Genomic DNA, 20,932 nt, shown 5'->3' with positions numbered 1-20,932 from the left:
TTTTTAAATAATTGTAGTGGAGTAGAAGTAAAAGTATTGGAAATTGGAAATACTCAAGTAAAGTACAAATACCTCAGAATTTTACTTTAAGTACAGTACTTAAGTAAATGTACTTAGTTACTTTCCACCACTGTTTGGACATGTGCAGAGGAGGGATGCTGAAGATGTGCCAGGTCCAGAGAAGAAGGAGCTGGCCAAAGAGGAGGTTTATGGATGCAGTGAGAGAGATCTGTTTGTGACGACCCCGATGGGAACTAGCCGAAAGAAGAAGAAGAAGAAGAAGACTGTAATGAAATGTTTTAGTTTTTATTCCATAACTCAGATGTGTCTGGCAGCCTGCCCCCACCCCCTGCAGAGCTCCTGCATTCACGCAGAGATGTAAGGCTAAAAGAGACAAAGGGAGAGAGGTGTTGTTTGTGAGCTTGTAATTTCCTCACCTCCTGCAGCGTGTTACCGCACAGACATTTATGCTGCCGTGGCTGCATGGCGAGCGTTATTGCCTCTGTCATTACTGCAGCGGCTAAATTGCCTGTGAGGTTGTGCGCTGCTTCTCAAACAGAACAAAACAAGACCCAGGCTAACGGTGAGCTCAAGGCGGTTAACTTTGATTGGCTGTCCTCTCTTGTTAGCGAGCGAGCGGAGTTGTGTTGCATCATGGGAAATGGGGGGGGGGGGGGGGTACAGAGGGAGAGAGCGCAGAGGAAAAAAAACAAGCTTTTTGCTTAATGTGTTTGTTTGAAGAGGAGTAACCGCCAAGAGCTGTTCAGCTAATAAGGCAATAAAGGATAGAGAGCCATGTAAAGAACTGTACCAATAGCAGGTAATAAACAACACAAGTGTTTGGAACAATTACTCACTCATTCATTACTGTTCCCTTACTTTTGTTAACTCTCTCTCTCTCTCTCTCTCTCTCTCTCTCTCTCTCTCTCTCTCTCTCTCTCTCTCTCTCTCTCTCTCTCTCTCTCTCTCTCTCCCCCCTCCTCCCTCCCTCCCCCCTCTCTTCCTCCCCCCCTTTCTCATCTCTCTCTCTCTCTCTCTCTCTCTCAGCATACTGCATCCAACGCATTGTGAGCGCGTAGATTGGCTGTTTGTTTTAACACGACACTTGGGACAAAGTATAAAGTAGGGCATTAATTTACTTAAAAGAAAACATAAAAACATGAAATGTGGAGATGCAACGTTCCTGCCCAACAGCAACGCTATACATACACACGTAATGTGTGCGCACTTGTTGCGACGAACCCTGCAGGATGTCCGTGGTACTGAGTGATGTGTTCATCCTGTACATGTGACTTCTATATTTCACGGCCAACTTCAATTCCCACTCTGTTAGTTAGTAGGCTATACCTAAATCTCCTGGTTTCTGGTACTTCATTCCCAATCCCTGTGCGTAAATACCTGCTTAGCATACTCGTTTTTAATTATTATTTAACAAATAAATAGTTTTACTAGGGCTCCAACTATCTGTATTTATCTTAGCAATTATTCTGTTATATATATATATATATATATATATATATATATATATATGTTACAGGTAAATTGGCATTCCAGGTACATTGGAAAAGAAGCACTTGTTTTCACCGCCCCCCAGGCAATTCTGTAGAACCAACGCTAGAGGGCAATGCAAGCCAGACATGAGTCCCACACCACGCACGCATGCACACGCGCACAAACGAGCACGCACACACGCATGCGCGCACACACCCGCGAACAGCCTTATTCCATGCAGTTGAAGCACAAGGGGCCGAGCCTGAGGAGGCGGGGCTGGCGGGCTATGTTAGTGCAGTGAGTGGCAGTTGGGGCAAACCATAGAGAAACACAGTCCCCACAACATCATTTACGATTCTGTGCCTATCGGTACATAACTCGGACGGCGTTTGGCGACTAGCAGACTAGCGTTTGGCGACTCCCAAGCGGGAGTCAAACCCAGACTCCCAGTGATAGTGGATGGTGAGTCCAATGATTAACAAAGTGCGCCACTGAGGCTGGTATGTACGTATATCCATAATGTCGTCCTCGCATCGCAGCCCCGCCCCAAGCCTAAAAACAAGCGCTCCACTTCCAATTTACCTGGAATGCCAATTTACCTGTGACATATGTTTATATATATATATATATATATATATATATATATATATATATATATATATATATAGCTGTGTTGCGCAAGTGTCGCATAAAAGTAGTGAAAATGGCTATTTAGATTTTTGATTCATTATTGATTATTATTTTAAATTGATTACTTTTCATAATCAATTAAATCTAAAAGTTTAATTAACTTTTTTTCTGTAACTGTGTTTCACAAGTGCGATGCTGCCATGACAAGTGAATTCCCCCCCGTGGGATCAATAAAGGTCTATCTATCTATCTACCTCCACCGGATTTCCATGTATCCTTCATTGTCTGCCCATTTCTCACCCTTTTCCTCCCCTCCCCTACACTCCCCTCCTTTCCTTCCTCTTTTTATCACCTCCTCTGCTTTGTGTGAAAGTAAAGTGTCATTGATTGAGACGTTGCCCTTGGTGAGGTTTCAATTAGCTCTTTACCTTCCTCTGGTCGTTTTGGCCTCCTCTAAATCAATAACGCTCTCTGTCTCCGCTTAGGTTTTGCATTGTTCTGCCGGTGAGGCTCCTTGATCCATAACGCAGTCAAATCATGGATTAATTTAACTCTGAGAGAGTACACTACACACAGGCAACCAAATGGAGTTTTATTAGTTTGACCGTGTAGGGAAACGTGGTCGCTTGTCCGCGTCTCAGTCTTTCTGCTGTGTTGCCATGACGATAATATGGGAAAGAGCGGTGGTGGAAAAGGTACACAAATGTTTTACTTAAGTAAAAGTATCAATACTGCAATGTAGAAGTACTCTCTTACAAGTAAAAGTCCGGAATTCCAAATTTACTTGAGTAAAAGTACAAAAGTGTATTGATATCAAAATGTACTTAAAGTACCAAAAGTAAAAGTACTAAAATGTTTGAAAATAGCAGATCTACAAGCTCACAACGCGTCGCATCGCGACGCGTTGTGAGCTTGTAGATCTGCTATTAGCCTAGGTATAAAATAGGGCTAAAGTGGTTAATGTATGTTTTATGATACAAGGATTTATATCTGCAAAGTAACTAGTAACTAAAGTTTTCAAATAATTGTAGTGGAGTAAAAGTACAATATTTGCCTCTGAGATGTAGTGGAGTAGAAGTAAAAGTATAGACAATTGGAAAAACTCCAGTAAAGTAAAAGTACCTCAAAATTGTACTTAAGTACAGTACTTAAGTAAATGTACTTAGTTACTTTACACCACTGAAACTGACCCAGTAACTACAGTGTAGAGGTGACGATGGTGCGAGTGACATTGTGCATTCTTTTTTTGTTCATGTCGTGCATCCTTTTTGTTCCCCTGCTAAATACTTGATTAGAGAAATCGTACGGTACGTGTGTTATTGGTGCAAGCCGCACAGTAATGTAATCAAAGCCCTTTGTGAGATATCCACAGAGGCTCTTTACGGGAAATGATGGCAGCTAATCCAAATGAATGCTTTTATCTCTCCCCCATTTACATGAATCATCTGCACTCATACATTTTCATTGTAATTATCAAAAAGCAATGCAATGGGGAAAAAAAGGATGGGACATCGGTCGTCTATGACAGTGATTCTCAACCATTTATTTAATTTCTAAGACACCCATAACTCTGAGAGCGTACACATGGAACCAAATGGACCCATATGGGTCCATTTGGTTCCATCATGTGTACGCTCTCAGAGTTACAGACCTGTATAAGGGTCCATTCGGACCCCACTTTGAGAACCACATGGTAGTGTGACATATCTATGGTTTATGAACCCATTATGTGGGCAAGGTTTCTGCCCAACCAGAGCCTCTTTGACATGGGGCTCTGGATGATGTGAAATATATCAAAAAGTATAAAACATTTGTTAATTGTTTACCAAGTCAAACTGAATTTGTACTTTTTATAACTACAGTTTTTTTGGCTTTAAAGCGAGCCCACATTGTTTCTTCAGGAACAATATTTCTAGTTAATATTGTTATTATTAATAATAATAATATAGAGCTTATTATTCTTTACACCAGTGGTCCATTTAAAAAAAACAATATTTTGTGCCAGGGACCCCTATTCAAGATTTGTGTTGTTAGAGATTTGTGTTTGTCAAGATTATAGTGTTTTTTTTACTTATTATTCTTCTAAAATAGAATAGAATTACGATAGCTCACAAAGCATCGCATCACGGTGCGTTTTGAGCTTTTAGAATAGCTATTTTCTATTAGCCAATGTAAAACTAATAGGGTTAAAGTGGTTAAACAGATTTTGCTGGGGACCCCCCTGGAGCTCCCTCAAGGACCTCTGGGGGTCCCCAGAGCCCTTGTGAAGAACCACTGCTTTTACACCCTTATTTTCATTTTCAGGACAACCGCTTATTTGGTGCTACCTTTACCCTGTTACCAACTGATTAGACTGACATGGGACACAGATGTGTTGTGTGTGAGATAACTGCAGACAGACACACACACACACTCACAGAGAGAGGGGAAAACTAAATCCTTTAGCCTGCATGTGGCCAAGATGATAAAACATAAGAGTTAAAAGGTCTGCAGGTTAAACTAGCAGACATTTAATGAGATCACAAAATCAATCCAAAGAGCACAGTCCAAGTAAAAGATGAAAAACATAAATGGATACAAAGATTTAAAAAAAGTAAACTAAATTACTTTTAAAAGACATGCATCCAATATAGTTATTATTTCACAAGCTCTGAAGTACGTAGCCTTGAGAACCAACGGTTCCAGAGCCATGTGGCCTATAGGGCAGGAGCTTGTCAACTGTTTTCTTGTAGTGTGAAGCAGCGTGATGTGTAAGTACATCCCCCAGCCACGATGTACAAGTACACCCCCTGGAAATGACACTAAATATGTCACAGGGACTTACACAAGCTCTTATATGCCTCCTATAATTTGACAAACCTCTGTAGTGTGTGGGTGCATGGTGTCGTGGTGGTGAGGCCAAAATTGTTCTGCCCGGTTCTCCTCAGTGGCTGATCTGAATTTGCACACAGCCATTGACCATTACCATGTGCACCTAACAGCGAAGCCCGTTTTCCGATTACACGAAGTCTCAGCTGTTTATTAGCGTTTTTGTGTTCGCTGGCTCCCGGGTTGCCAGATCATGTGTGGATATCCCCCCACGGGTATGGTCTAGTATAATTATATTTATAAAACCAACTAGCCATGGTTCACATGGCGCTCGTCTGTCACAAGCGTCATGACGCTATATTTGTTCCTGTTTTTTTTAATGTTTATACATTTACAACCAGTACATCTACATAAACGTTCAGATTTCAAATATAAAGTGCTGACCCCCCGGCCACGGATGTTACAAGTTAAAGCGCCTGGGTCTAAGTACCCGTATCTTCCGTATTGTTCAATAGAAAGCATTTTAATCCGATCGACGGCCATTTTCCTTATTTTTTATTCTGAGAAAATGGTCGGCAATACGGAAGATACGGGTAATTAAACCCCGGGCGCTTTAACATCCGTAACATCCGTGTTTGAAATCTGAACGTTTATGTAGATGTACTGGTTGTAAATGTAAAATTTTCAAAAAACAGGATCATGACTTGACATGACTGTCATGATATGACAGTCATGTTTCAGGGTTGGAAACCGACATACTTTACCACTTTTAACCTGGTGTCCCCAATTTGGGCATATTATATTATCATATTTTTCAGATTTGTTTTATTTTGTGCCACACGTTTTCATATGCAAAAAATAGGGCATTCATTTATGAAAAGAAAAAACAAAACTTAAAATGACGGATGGCCTCAGTTGGATGGCCTCAGTTGTCTGTTGTGGACCATTGTGTTGTACAACCCTACTGCAAAGCAGGGTGCTTTCCTCTTTATAACGCTTGCTGTGTGGTGTGTCTTCTTAGAGGCACCTGGAGCAGTACAGAGCCCTGTTTCCACAGCCAATAATGTCTCTGCCAAAATAGCTCACCAACAGTTGCACAAGCCATTAGCAACAGAATGAGCTCTTAAATGTCTCCCTGACTGCTGCTTGGTGCTGCTAGCACAGCATGGTTGTGGCTTCAGACCTACTTTGGTGACGGTGTGAGTTTGGATTTGACTGGATTCGACTCATGGCCTGGTATGGTGTCTTTTTCAGCACTGCCATTTTCACTGTGACATCCATTTTTCACGTTTACACACAGAATGTGTGTTATACTTCAGTATTAAAATGACGGAGACTCTTACTTAAATATTTTTTAAAAAACTATAAAAATGTCAACTTGCTGTTGATTTTACTAAAGATCAGGATCTGCTCATCTGGATCTTCTTCTTAGTAAAAAAATTAAATTGATGTGAAGTTGGCATTTTTTACACGTTACATATTGGCATAATCTGCTTTGTTTGCGTTTGTTTGTGCTTGTGCTTTCGAGATCTGTTTTTCACCATGCAATGTACTGTAAGTCCGTGAGGAGATTAATAATGTTTGTAGTCACACCAAAGCAAACCCAAACCTCTACAAAGTGGAAATTTGCTTTTAAAGAAGTTGAAGTGTTTGAGGTTTTAACGCTGTTTGCTTTTATCTTGGGAAGAATTCTTTCCCTCGAGTGTACTCGAATCCCATCGGGGTGTTATTGCTCGGCGCTTCAGTGAGAAGCAATTCCTCTTCAATACGAACAGATAAGATGTAATGACGATGTTTACTTATCTCTGGAGCTCGTCCAGACAAACCTTCGCTCGCTCCTCTTCGGAAATTAAATGCTCAATTATCGAGCGGCTCAGGAAATATCCCTCTTCTTGCGGTCGTTAGCGATTCTGATTATCCCACAAAGCATTAACACCTGCTAACTTCCCCCGATCAATGAGTGCCCGCTCAGTCATCATCAGTCGAGCGGCGAGCCGCCTCAGATCTAATCGAGCGCAGAGTCAATCAGTGCTCAGGCTGTAATGAGCTGATATTGTCAGTGAGACGCATATGAATGGCTCCCAGATCAGTGTGTTGGATGGCTAGCGTTAGCGAGCCTACTGAATGATGTTATTTATGGCCCTGTAGGTTCACACATTCACCACCATTCATTCAAGCAAAAAAAAAGAAGAAATCCGAGCTCGATGTGTTTTTCTACAAATCCTAATAATAGGAGTCGACGGAAGTGACTTTTTTTTTTGGGGGATGGCGTCTCATCCGTTTTTATTTGTTGACGAAATTGTCAATATATTTAGTCTTAGTTTTAGTCACCATAGCTTAGTTTTTATTTCGTTTTTATTTAGTTTTCGTCAGTGAAAAAAGGTAGTAGTCGACAAAATCAACACCTCCATACAGAATGCGTGGAAGACTTTTTTCCCCCCCACTATGTCCCATTTCCAAGTGTGTTTGTCAGGCTCTTTAAAATATAGTTTTTTTGTATTTATATTCTGATTATAATGTGTGTGTATGAACACAAGATGTTATTTGCGTTATGAAAGAGTAGCACATCTTTCCCAATTAAAAGCTCAAAGGTAGAGCTGCTTGAAATGATCAAAGAGAGTAAAAAAAAAAGAAGGAAAAAATAACTTCTTGCTCATCTGGCAAAAAAAAAAAAAAAAATGTTTTTCATTAACTCTCTCATCTGCTCTCTTGACTTAATAAAGACAAAGGAAAACGCTCACTTTTAATTGAAGACGCTTCACGCTGGGTCAAAGTTCACCCCTACCATTATCTCCAACAAGACTAAGAATTAAGGATGGTCAACAGAAGCTAATTTGGCCCCACGAGCAGGAAAAGGACGGGCGAGTAATAATGGAGGATGTGAGTGATGGTAGTGTGGATCCTCTGGGGGCCCGTTGGGTCGGCCCCGACTCAGACAGAGTAGTATTACTGTTGTTTAATGCTGGCTCACAGGATTCTATTAAAGAGATTGATGGCCAGCCCTCCCTCTGTCACAGACCAGGGGCCTGTTCCTAAAGCCTGGCTTTTCCACCTATCCTGGCTTAATTTAGCCAGGATTAGAGCTGAGTCGGTTCCTCAAAAGGTGAATTATCTTGAAGATTAGTTTAGCCAGTTCACCCTGGCTAAGTTTAGCCTTATCCGATTCCTCAAAAGAGAATTGAAGCAAGCCTAGCTTAGTTACCATGGCAATTTAGCTGTGAAGTTAGCCTGGTCAGGAGCAGGCTAACAGCCAAGCTTACTTAATCTAGTGCCTTGTTCTTCAAGTTTTTCCACAGTTAATTCAAAACATGTGTTTGTATATGGACTCATTTTAATGACCCTGCATTCAAATAAAATGAAATAAGATATAATCAAATTAATTACTGAAATAGTATGTGACCATGAATCATAATCATAATTGTTTCACAATGACTCATGTGATATGTAATTGTCACTCTGTTATAGTTAACACTATAGTTCATCTTGTTGTTAGATGTTTGATAATATATTACATTTTTTTTTAAATATTATAAAAAATGTCTGACACATACATACACACACATATACCCGTAACTAATAATTTTTATATATATATATATATATATATATATATATATATATATATATATATATATATATATATATATATATATATATATATATATATATATAAATATATATATATAAAAATTATTAGTTAAGGGTTTAAAGGAGCCTCTTTGTAAGTCAATGAGGAGCATATTTTAAATTATCAATTTCTAGTCAATGGAGAAATTATTTTTTATTTCTTGTCCACCTTTGGAGTTACATCATGATGGCAAGGTAACTACACAACCCAAACCTCTACCAAAGTGGTCTTGCAAATGTGGGGTTATTTATTGCGTGTCTCGTCCCGTCCCGTCCCCCCCGCTCATCCCGTCACGGCCCCCTGTCGCGTTCAACCCCCCCGTCCCGTCCCGTCCCGTCCCGTCCCGTCCTGTCCCGTCCTGTCCCGTTGTGGCCCCCGTAGCAGTACACCCCCCCCCCGTCCCCCCCCGTCCCGTTCCCGTTCGTCCAGTTCGTCCCGTTGCCCGTCCGACGGCGTCCGTCTCAAACACACACACACACACACACACACACACACACACACACACACACACACACACACACACACACTGTGTGTGCTTGCAATACTTTGCCATGCTTTCTCCCTGGATCTATTTATTGCGGTCGCGTTTCCTTTCTTGCTTAAATACATTTTACTTCCTTGTATGATTTCATGAGCTGCTGCAGTGCTGCTATTCAGCCACAGAGAAGAACGCTGCTCTGGTGTTGGACTCCGTGATTGGTCAAGTTCAAGGAATCTGCGCTCGAGTTCATGGTCTTTTATAGAAATACGTCGCCGGCGAATCCCCGCCCATTCAGCCTGGCTTCATTATCCTGGCTGGACACAGCCTGTCTTGACATAGCCTAGCTCGACAAAGTTGCTCCTTTTCAGCCTGGCTTGGCGTCTGAGGAACGGAATAAACTAGGCTTTTCGGACCCGACTTTGTCAAGCCTGGATTTGGCTTAAGGCCAGGCTTTTTTAATTCACCTTTTGAGGAACAGGCCCCAGGATGTGCAGACCCTCCCCCCCCCCCCCACCCCCCACCCCTCTCTCTCACACACACACACACACACACACACACACACACCCACACACGCACACGCACTCGCACACGCACAGTGACTTAGTAAATGACTTCATTAATGGTATGGCCCCGGCCACACAGTTTCTAAAGCCCGATTTATACTTTGTTCCAGGATTGTGTCGCACAGGGCTTGTAGGTCGGCTATTTTCTGCACACGATACTGTCATGCGACGGACTATACATTATAGTGTTGATTTTGACAGCAAATTTTGATTTAGTTTTAGTCATCTGAAATGTTTTAGTTTTTGTCTAGTTTTAGTCGACTAAATATCATAAGATTATAGTCGACTAAATGTACAGTTGATTTAGTCAACTAAAATGTATGTTGGCGGTGCCTTGATGGCGTCGTAATGGCTGATTTTACACTTGGTTGCATGCTGAAAATAGCCGATCTACGAGCTCACAACGCATCGCGCGCGAGCTTGTAGATCTGCTATTTTCAGAGCGCTACACCCCGAGCGCAACCAAACATGAAACAACTTGTCTTAGTTCTACTGGATCTCTTCTCCACTAGATCCCTCACTAACATTTTAGTCTAGTTTTTATTTGCGACGAAAGTGTCAATATATTTTAAAAAAAACACGGAAAGATATTCACATTTTAACTTACTCTTTCATCATAGAAACAAGTGGGCTTATAACCAAAACCATCCATGTTCTCTGGGAGAAGTGGTGTTAGTGTTCCGTGTAGAAATATTGTTAGTGGGAATGAAAACATAGTGGCACCCACCGGAAGTGAAAGCTGAAGGCAGACCTATAAACCCCGGTTTCCTTGCGCACTGGTGTTACGTTTTCTTCCGCCCAGAGCCAACAGACATAGAACAAACAGCAGAGGTCGCTGTTTTTCATTTTCAGTTGGATCTGGGTTCCCAGATTGCACCTTGATGAATAAGAGTAGGTTTTCAACAAAATGAAAATACCTAAATCAACATCGCTGTTTGCGTGTACATGCGCTACGAGAGGTTCTGACCATGTCCGAAAGTGCGTCTTCGGCAGCCAGATGAACTCTAGATAAAGTTTCAGTTGCTGAGATACAACACGGTAGTAGTCTGTGTTGGTGAGAAAATATTGATCCACTCTACCAGCTTCAAATCCCATCTCGCCTTCGATTCACTGTTACGAAAAAAATACTGTATCTTCATTAGAGGTCCTTAATACCAGATGTCTTGGTTTTCACTGCCTTTTCTTTTGTTTTCTTTCTTCTGTTCTCTCACTGTCTTTACCGTTCAACTCTTTTCCAATCATCTTTCGCTCGCCGTGCCTGTATCTCTCATCCACTCAGTATTATCCATTGTCCATAAGCATCTTGCATTAACCCATTGAGACCTGAAGCAGATTCTACATGTCTCCTAAATCTCAACAGTATTCTGAAAAACATATGTTTCTATATCAAGTGGTGCTCAATCTTTTTCATGTCAAGGACCCCCAAAATTATATGTATTTGGCCGCGGACCCCCATCAAAATATCTTGTTCCAGGGACCCCCAGAAGCAAATATTTGAGTTAAAATTTTTCGCTTTAAAAATATATATATTCAAAGATTTGCACAAATGTTCACGATTTCTCAAAAATAGCAGATCTACAAGCTCGTAGCGCGGCACTCGGTGCCGCGCTATGAGCTTGTATATCTGCTATTTTTGAATAGCCCAAAGTGTAAAATAATGCTTTTTAGCCCAAATCTAAAAATGACACAGTTCCAGGTCTTAATGGGTTAACATAACAGTGTGAATTTCCAACAATTCTCCAGGGGGTCAGGATTCATTTTAAAGGCACTCTTATTACTCTTATTCATATTGCCTTTAAAAAACAGTCACTGCAGGGCACTCACACCTTCATGATGAGGCTGTTCTCATAAGGCACACTGTCATATTCAGAGTCATTTTTATCAAGAGATGCATAACTAGAAACACAGCATTGTGGTTACAGATGACGCATGATGGGGAAGGAATTTAATGAATGTGATTTGCAGTGGTGGAAGAAATACTCCAATGTTTTACTTGTAAAGTAAAAGTATCAATACTGCAATGTAGAAGTACCCTGTTACAAGCAAAAGTCCGGAATAAAAAATTGACTTGAGTAAAAGTACAAAAGTATTGTTATCAAAATGTACTTAAAGTACCGAAAGTAAAGTACTAAAACATTTGAAAATAGCAGATCTACAAGCTCACAACGCGACACGATGCGACGCGTTGTGAGCTTATAGATCTGCTATTGTCAAATAGGCCAGGTATAAAATAGGGCTAAAGTGGTTAATGTATGATTTATAATATAATCATTTATATCTGCAACGTAACTAGTAACTCAAGTTTTCAAATAATTGTAGTGGAGTAAAAGTACAATATTTGCCTCTGAGATGTAGTGGAGTAGAAGTAAAAGTACTGAAAATTGGAAATACTCCAGTAAAGTAAAAATACCTCAAAATTGTACTTAAGTACGGTGAATGTGAGTAAATGTACTTAGTTACTTTACACCACTCGTGGTTTGTGGGGTCACAATGACATTTGACCACCTATACTTCTAATCAGTTCACCCGTGAGTTCAAGTTCGTGCCAAATGTCTTCACATTCCCTCAAGGTGTTCCTGACGTATCATGTCACATAGCAATTATAACCACCTTCCTCTTCCTTTTCAGAGTCATCCTTATCCTTTCTCCTGTACTAAAAGAAAGAAGGAGTCCGTGCTGGAGAACTGGTGATTTAATAACAAAAATAGATTCAATAAATCCAGTATTGACAGTTAGAAATACTCCAGTAAAATAAAAGTACCTCAAAATTGTACTTACAGTATAAGTACAGTACTAGAGTAAATGTACTTAGTTACTTTACGCCACCGTTTGGTTGTAGGGATTATGTGAGTTTCCACTGGAAACGTTTCAAGTACCTGTGTGATTGACTGTGTTTTTCTCTCTTTCTGTGTGTGTGTGTGTGTGTGTGTGTGTGTGTGTGTGTGTGTGTGTGTGTGTGTGTGTGTGTGTGTGTGTGTGTGTGTGTGTGTGTGTGTGTGTGTGTGTGTGTGTGTGTGTGTGTGTGTGTGTGTGTGTGTGTGTGTGTGTGTGTGTGTGTGTGTGTGTGTGTGCGTGCGCGCGTGCGTGCGTGTGTGTGTGTGTTGTTTCCCTGTCTTAGCAGAATCCCTGTTCAGTGGTCTGGGCCTGGGGGTGGTGGTAGGGCTGAGTGTGGGCGCTGTGCTCCTGCTCCTGGTGCTGGTGGACGTCAGCTGTTTCTTCCTGCGTCAGTGTGGTCTCCTGATGTGCATCGCCCGCACGCTGCGCAGCAAGAAGACCACCACCAGCGGCAAGGGCAAAGAGATGGAGGAGGGCAAAGCAGCCTACCTGTGAGTATATGTGTATATATATATATATATATAAACCTCTGGGTTCGGTTTGTATACTTTCTGTACAAAAGCAAGTTGTGGATGTGTGCAGTGGTGGAAAAGGTACTTTTTTTTACTTAAGTAAAAGTATCGGTATTTGGCGATCTCTGATCTTCCGGCTAAACAAGACTAAGAACATTGTAGGCAGTGTTGGAAAAAGTACTCAGATGTTTTACTTAAGTAAAAGTATCAATACTGCGATGTAGAAGTACTCTGTTACAAGTAAAAGTCCGGAATAAAGAATGTACTTGAGTAAAAGTATAAAAGTGTTGGTATCAAAATGTACTTACAAAGTCTACAAGCTCACAGCGCGTCGCGATGCGACACGTTGTGAGCTTGTAGATCTGCTATTTTCAAATAGCCTATGTATAAAATAGGGCTAAAGTAGTTAATGTGTGTTTCATAATGTAATAATTTATACCTGCAAAGTAACTAGTAACTAAAGTGTTCAAATAATTGTAGTGGAGTAAAAGTACAAAATTTGCCTCTGAGATGTAGTGGAGTAGAAGTAAAAGTATAGACAATTGGAAATACTCCAGTAAAGTAAAAGTACCTCAAAATTGTACTTAAGTACAGTACTTGAGTAAATGTACTTAGTTATTTTACACCACTGTTTCTAAATAATAACTACATTGGATCCATTGGAACACAGTTTTTTTTTTTTTACCATAAAGTAATGGTTTTGGACATACAAGGTTTCCACCAAACAGCGACAACAGACAGTATGAGAACATTCTTGTTGAGGATTGATTGTTTAATGTCTGTAAAACACTAATGATCCAGACTGAATGTGTCATCATTTCTAATCACACGCTGCTCTTAAAAAGAGCCATAATTAGGGCCATGATTACTAATCCCTGTGTTTGTGTGTCCATCTCTCCACAAGCATTAGCGTTATTATCTCCGACAGGCGCTATACCAGGCCACGTTTGACCTATAAGTCTTGAACCGCAGAGATCGATTGTAAGATCGTACAATCAACATAGGCCACCCCCCATTTCCACCTAGACTGCGAAGATATGTAATGCGGAAAGAGATTGAATGGACAACTTTGAATGAAAAATCTTCATGTGCGCGAGTGGAGGGGTCCATGCGCTGCCAGTGAGATACGGCTGCACTAGTTAACATGGAGCGGACATCCTCATGTCTTTTCCACACTGGTGTTTGATGTAGGCTGTTTTGATCTCGCCCGCTGAAGTTGTACTTGGAAGCTTCCTCCCTGCTGCAAGACGCAGAGGAAACTGAGACAGAGCTTTGAAAGAGTCATGAAGGATGTGAAAGTGTTTGCTTTCTATCACAGTCTCAATTAAATGGTTATACAAAAAAAACAAAAAACAAAACAGACTGAGCTCATCTCCATGTCGTGTTGTGTTGTGTTTCCTGTTTGCCACAGGAAGCTACCGCTGAAGGAGGAGAACGGGAAGGAGACCCTGAAGCCGGACATGATGGAGATTAAAGTGCACAGTGACAACAGCATTCACACAAAGGTGGACCACGGCATCGCATAAAAGGCCGACGACCTCCCCATATACGGCGCGGAACCCACAGAACGTGCAAGCATAGGCGCACGGACGCGGCTTTCCTTCCACTCCATGTCGATGAATGCAGCCGCTCTCACTGGCCGCGCTCTCACTGGCCGGTCCGCTCGCGCACGCGGAGATTTTTTTTCTCCCCCGTGGGCGGGGGAAAAAAGCTTGTCCGCACGTATTCTCATAGAAATGCATTGTATATAGAGGGGTGACCAGACGTGCCGGTTTGGCCAGGGTTTGGTGAGAACGGTCACGTGCAAACCTGCGTGCGCAATAAAGCGCGCGTGGACTTTTTTTTGGTCAAAATCGTGAACTCTCGCGATACTCGTGAAAAATCTTCACATGAGCGAGTGAGGGCTCCGTGCGCTGCCAGTGAGAACGGCTGCATTCGTTAACATGGAGCGGAAGAAAAGCTGCGTCCACGCGCCTATGCTTGCGCGTCCTGTGGGTTTTGTGCGTTACCCTCCCCCCCTCCTCCCCAACCCTTGCCACCAAAAGAACACTTGGGACCCCCCACCCCATCCCTCCCCGTTTGGTACTAAAACTTGAATGTTTCTGAATAGTTCCTCTCAGACATGAAGCAACAGTGCAGCGGTAGGGCAGTGAGCAGTGAAATGTGGGGCTTCTACAACGGCTACTGCTGTATACTGTATGTATTCTGTAAACATAGCATCTGTGGACGGCAGTCACTGACTGATTGTATATTATTACTTTTGTGGAGTGGAAGGTGCTTATTTCATGCTGTTTATACCAACACATTCCCACACCCACGACAAATTGGGCTAGGATTTGACCATGCGTCGCCCGTTTCGTTTTGAACGCGACGGGATTCCCCTGTGCCAGATAGTGACTCGACGAGGGCTATCGTGTCTCGTCGCATGCTGACGAGGACAGATGATTTACTTTCACTTTGTTTTATTATTTTACACATTTTCTACAGCTGTAAGACATTGCTTGTAGGTATTTTCAATTCACCCCCCCCCCCCCCCCCACCCGGATGATTTACGATTTATCGGTATGCAAATCAAACAGTGCTGAGTCGGCAGAAGCGGACGTCGCAACGCTCGGCACGGCCACTCGCTCGGCCAACGCGCCTCAACGCGGCTCGAGTTCGCTTCTGGCGGCGTCCCTGCCTTGTTTTAAAGGTAGGGTAAGTAATATTTTTTGGTTAAAACAAAACGTTTTTTGTTAAAAGGTTAAAGCACTATATTCTGATAGTAATCATTGCTATAGAGTGTTTGTTCAGTAGCAGCGGTCTCCGTGTCTCTCCAGCTCTTTAATAATGAACAGAACATAAATGTTCAGGTAGGTGACAACATTTCAGCCAATCAGGAGAGAGTACCCATGTATCGGCTTAATTTTTTATAGTGTTCCAGTTCCAATTGTGTCTGCTCATTTCTTTATGTCATCACTTCCAATTTCACTTGTTTAATCTGTATCCTGACTGAGTTCTCTATCCTGATTGGATACAATTGGTATCCTGACCTGAAAATGCATTTTTCTGTTTAATAAAGAGCTGGAGAGACATGGAGACTCCTGTTACTGAACAAACACTCTATAGCAATGAGTACTATCAGAATATAGAGCTAAGTAACAGTTATGTTAACCAAAGAAAATCACTTACCCTACCGGTAAATGTTTTTTTTTTAGTGGACAGCCTATTATGAGTTGGGAGTGAGAACGCATTCCAGTGGGCTGGGACAAACAGGAACGTTGAAAGGCGACGCGTCACGCAATAGGGGGAGCGCCGTCTCGTCAAACGGGTGACACAAACGGGTGCTTTGGCCCCGGCTGGTCACTACAGTGTGACCCGAGAGTGAGAATATGTTGCTTTATACAGTTGACTTTTGTTGTTTATGCAGTTCATAACTTTTGTCGTATATGTGATGATGCTACTGCTGCTCTTCGTCATGGCTCACACAGAGCCCAACAACCCCCCCAAGCACTTATCAAACACAACAAGCTTGTATAAAGATGCACAGGTGCCCACCCCCCCCCCCCCCCACAAGCTCATACTGTACCGCTAAATCTATCCTTTTCTCATAATAATGAAAGAAAATGAGTCTTTTGTTTCCATGCTGCTTTTACCTGAAGTAGCCTAGCTATCCAACTAGCTGTCAGAGAGGGGAAAAACTACAGTAAACAAACCGGTAAAATGGGCTCGATGAGATTTGAAGCTGTTAATTGTAATTTTGACTGATAAGAGTTTTAATCTGTGGTGTGCTGTATGTGTTCGGCAAAGGACTTGATAAGCAGAGATTAATGTAAAATGTATGATTTCACTCTGTAAATATTTGATAAATAGGCTTTGGTGAAAGGCATAATTTGTCAGATGTCATATTTGATGCTGTGGGAACAGGCGACATTAAACTGTCGTGTATCATTAAAGCTAAACGTAGCTTTCACTGGTTATTTTTGTTTTTTTCTCTCAGACCTCATTAAAGAATTCAAGAGGTGGAACTCCTGTTCGGAAGAATATACCCCCCCCCCCAAAAAAAAAAAAGATTGTCTTACAGTATATCCTCCACATAACATACAGAAGACTAAATGACCAGAATATTCCATAACGTTGCCGTCGGGCAGAAACCTCCTATCTACGTATTCTAACTAACAGTTTTTTTTTTTCATAATTTAATGCCCTACTTCTGTGGTTCTCAACCTTTTCTTGTTCAGGGCCCACTTACATTTTTTTTAAAGTGTTTAACCCATTAAGGCCTATGGTTCCGATTCTACAAATGCCTACGTATGGACTGTTGATCCTGTTTGGAGGGGGTCAAGTGAGTGAGCGAGTATATCAAGGTGTGGATCTGCTGCTCTCTGCTGGTTGATCTGTGGTGTGTGTTTAAAACTGCAGCAAGAGAAACTTAAATGAATTTAAATAACAAAATAACAAAACAAAAAAACACGAAAATCGCTGGCACTGGGGAGTACTTTATGAAAATACTTCTGTTTTTTTTTGGTTTTTTTGGACAGTGTTCTGTCACTATGAACGTCAGATCTAAAAAAACAAAAAAAGCTATTAAAATATGTGATCTAACGCAAGGCCTATCCGCGCACGTTTTAAGCTGTGGCGGACCCGGGATGGAGTTATGACAATTTTCTACTGTACCCATTCATCCCTAAGATATCATAACATCATAGAAAAGGTAAGAAAAACTAAAGTAAAGTGAAGTGTTAAAATGGGTGGGCTGCGTGCAGTTTCAGAGCAGTTTTTTTTATGATCAGTCAATTGATTGTGTTCTGGCTTGGATCATATTGGATCAAAACCTCTTTGGTAGGCCTATCACAAAGAGGTTTTTAAGAAAAAAACAAAATAAATATATTAATGTTATTTTCACTAATTTTCACTAAAAGTGTTTTGACAATTATAACGGTGGCCCACTTCCCAGGGTATTCCCTTGCGGCCCACCAATGGTCCCCGCCCCACAGGTTGAGAACCACTGCCCTATACTTGATCATACTACGGCGTCACACAAAAGCATCAAAAGCAGCAGATCATCAAGCTTATAGCGCCACGTTTTGAGCTTGTAGATCTGCTACTTTTGCTACTTTTGAATTTTGAAAAGTAACAGTTTTTTTGGACGTGAGGTTTCCACCCGAACAGCGACGATATATTTCACACGGAAAGACTCATCAAAGTCATTATTACACATACACAATACATACATAATGTGATTATATTTTTTACACACGCATAACCACTTGAACCCTATGTACTTCGTAGTCGACCAGGGTCTATAAGCACACAACGTGGTGCAACGCACCGTGTTGAGCTTGTAGGTTGGCTATTTTCGGCGAATGTTCACATAATTATGACATGCCCAGAATAGGGAAGCTTAAGGGTTTACGTGTTTAACTCATCGAGACCTGGAACGCATCTGTGTCATTTTTTTTTATTTGAGCTGAAAAGCATTATTTTACACTTTGGTTATTCAAAAATAGCAGATCTGCTATTTTTGAAATTTTTTGAAAATGTGTGCACATTTTGAATATATATATATTCTTTGAAAGCGAACATTTTTAACTGAAATCTTTGCTTCTGGGGGGTCCCTGGAACAACATATTTTGAGATGGGGGTCGGCGGCCACATTTTTTTTGGGGGGTCCTTGACTTGAAAAGGTTTGAGCACCACTGATCCAGAAAAATTTTGGGATTTCGAAGACATTTGTAGAATCGGCTTCAGGTCTTAATGGGTTAACATGAAACGTATTTGACCATTCCCACTCGTTAACCACGCGTAACCATAACTACTGTATTTTACTGGACTCCAGCTGCTTGTTGCATTCAGTGTCGCAAACACAATAAGTGGTCTATCTATTGCAGTGCAACCCCTACAAATGCCCTGAATGATGTCAGATAGTGGGCATACAACTGGGCCTGTGTCGTTTGCTGTTAAAATAAAATAAAGTAGGTAAAAAACGGTCATGTTTAAGTATTTTAGAGCTAACCCTACAGTGAATACAATGCAAATCGCCAGTGTAGGGAAACATGGTGAGTGGTAGAATTTAAAGCAAAATGTCGGTTTGGTAGAGGTTTGGGTTGTGTTGTTACCTTGCAGTGTTAATTGAAACTATGACGAAACATTTTTGTCGACTACCTATTTTCACCGGCGAAAACTAAATAATGACTAAATAAAAATAAGCCATGATGATTAAAACTGTGAATATATTGACCATTTTGTCAACTTAATACAAAACGAGACTATAGAAATGTTAGGGAGGGACCAGTGAAGATCCAGTAGAGCTAAGACAAGTCATTCCGATTTTATTCAAAGGTAAGCACACACACAGCTGATGCACGAAACGTGAAATACAACCCAAGCTATGGACTTAGTTTGTCAATTAAAAGATTGATTGACACGCTGAATGAGTGTAAAGTTACGGTGTACAATTTGAAACAAAATATGTACTAAAAAGAAAATTCACATTTGATAATCATTTAAAACAATGCATTTCACTTTAAAGTAATACTAGGTAACGTTTTCAACAAAACTAAAGTTAAATTGTATATCTTTTGTGAGTGGCAAAAGTTTCACAACACCCACTCCATGAATTTCACTCCCGGAAGCCTTTTATTTATATATTTTCTATTGAACGTTGTCGGGGGGGACTTTCCCGGGAAAATGACGTCATCTGGCCGGAAAACGGAGGTGGAAATGCACTGGTTTCCTGTTTGGCCAGGAACTACCGCAACGGTTTCCTGTTTGGCCAGGAACTACCGCGCTAATAACAAAAAGGAACCTCACGCTGATTTTAAGAGAATGTAGGATTGGAAGATCGAAAAAGAACAGAAAAAGAAAGCACAGCTCATGGTAACTAATGCTCCACTGGCTAAGAGAAACGATCCGCAGATAGTATAAAACAATTAAAAGAACGCTTTTTGAAACGCTTCCGGCTTCCGGTGAAAACAAATGGAATTCTGGGTAATCGAGGACTACGGAAATTGTATGCAGTGACGGTAGTGACCAGCAGAGGTTGCTAAAAATCGTTATTTGTGAATCTGCATTGTACAACTTTAACAAAAAATTTAAGTCAACTGTAGATTTAGTCGACTAAAATCTTATGATCCATGGATCCAATGTGCTAAAAGAATGACTTTACATGTTTCACTGTGCAATGCAAGTCAATGAGTGGACAAATTTGGAATACTATGTCAATTGAAGATACTGTAGTTATTTCCAATATTTGGAGTTACATAATGGGAAGGTAACTACACAACCTAACCCTCTACCAAACAAAGTGTCATTTTACTTATAGGTAAATCAAATGAACTGAGAAAATTCTAAATGTTGAATCTTGAATTCTGTGCTTTGGATGTATTTTCCCTCTTAAAGCTGACTCCAAACATGTTGAACCTTCTGTTTACTTTCCTTGTCTGATCGCTACTTTTTCTCTGAAGTCATGTGGTTGTACATATATCTGAAAAAGAGAAGAAAAAAAAAACCAGTATTTTATAAAGCTTTTATGTAAATATGAGCTGAGGGATGTGTCTTTTTTTCATGTTCTTTGATGAACACTCCACAAAGGGAAAGTTCGTCCGAACACAGTGGTTCCCAAGCGTTTACGCACGCACACACGCACGCACGCACGCACGCACACACACACACACTGATGGATATCACTGTGTATGCAAATATACAGTGACAAACCACCACAAAGGAAAGTGAACTCAATTATTTTACGTTTGGTTTTCCCAGATGGGCTCTCTAACCGTGTGTGTGTGTGTGTGTGTGTGTGTGTGTGTGTGTGTGTGTGTGTGTGTGTGTGTGTGTGTGTGTGTGTGTGTGTGTGTGTGTGTGTGTGTGTGTGTGTGCGTGCGTGCGTGCGTGCAGGATACTTTAAGTTCATCATAGTTATTGGTATCACATTGGTATTTAAACATATTAATGTTATTTTATCCTTAAATCCTAAAGCCAATTATTTGGGGGCCCCGGCCCA

The 20,932-nt window shown here is 41.1% G+C and overlaps 1 protein-coding gene across 1 annotated transcript in view; it reads left to right on the top strand.

Annotated features, from left to right (window-relative positions):
* Positions 1-15,483, top strand: part of LOC308102274 (neural cell adhesion molecule 2-like) — a 172,685-nt gene extending 157,202 nt beyond the window's left edge. The window contains exons 15-16 of the mRNA XM_080451910.1: positions 12,720-12,927; positions 14,360-15,483. Of these exons, the coding sequence (XP_080308036.1) occupies positions 12,720-12,927; positions 14,360-14,474 (323 nt within the window). The 3' untranslated portion in view covers positions 14,475-15,483. The remainder of the gene's footprint in view (positions 1-12,719; positions 12,928-14,359) is intronic.
* The last annotated feature ends 5,449 nt before the right edge of the window (positions 15,484-20,932 follow it).

The sequence above is a fragment of the Gymnoscopelus braueri genome (assembly GCF_963280865.1).
Source record: "Gymnoscopelus braueri genome assembly, chromosome: 15".
Lineage (NCBI taxonomy): Eukaryota > Metazoa > Chordata > Actinopteri > Myctophiformes > Myctophidae > Gymnoscopelus > Gymnoscopelus braueri.
Note: the sequence above shows the minus strand (reverse complement) of the source record. Positions and strands in the feature narration are given on the sequence as shown.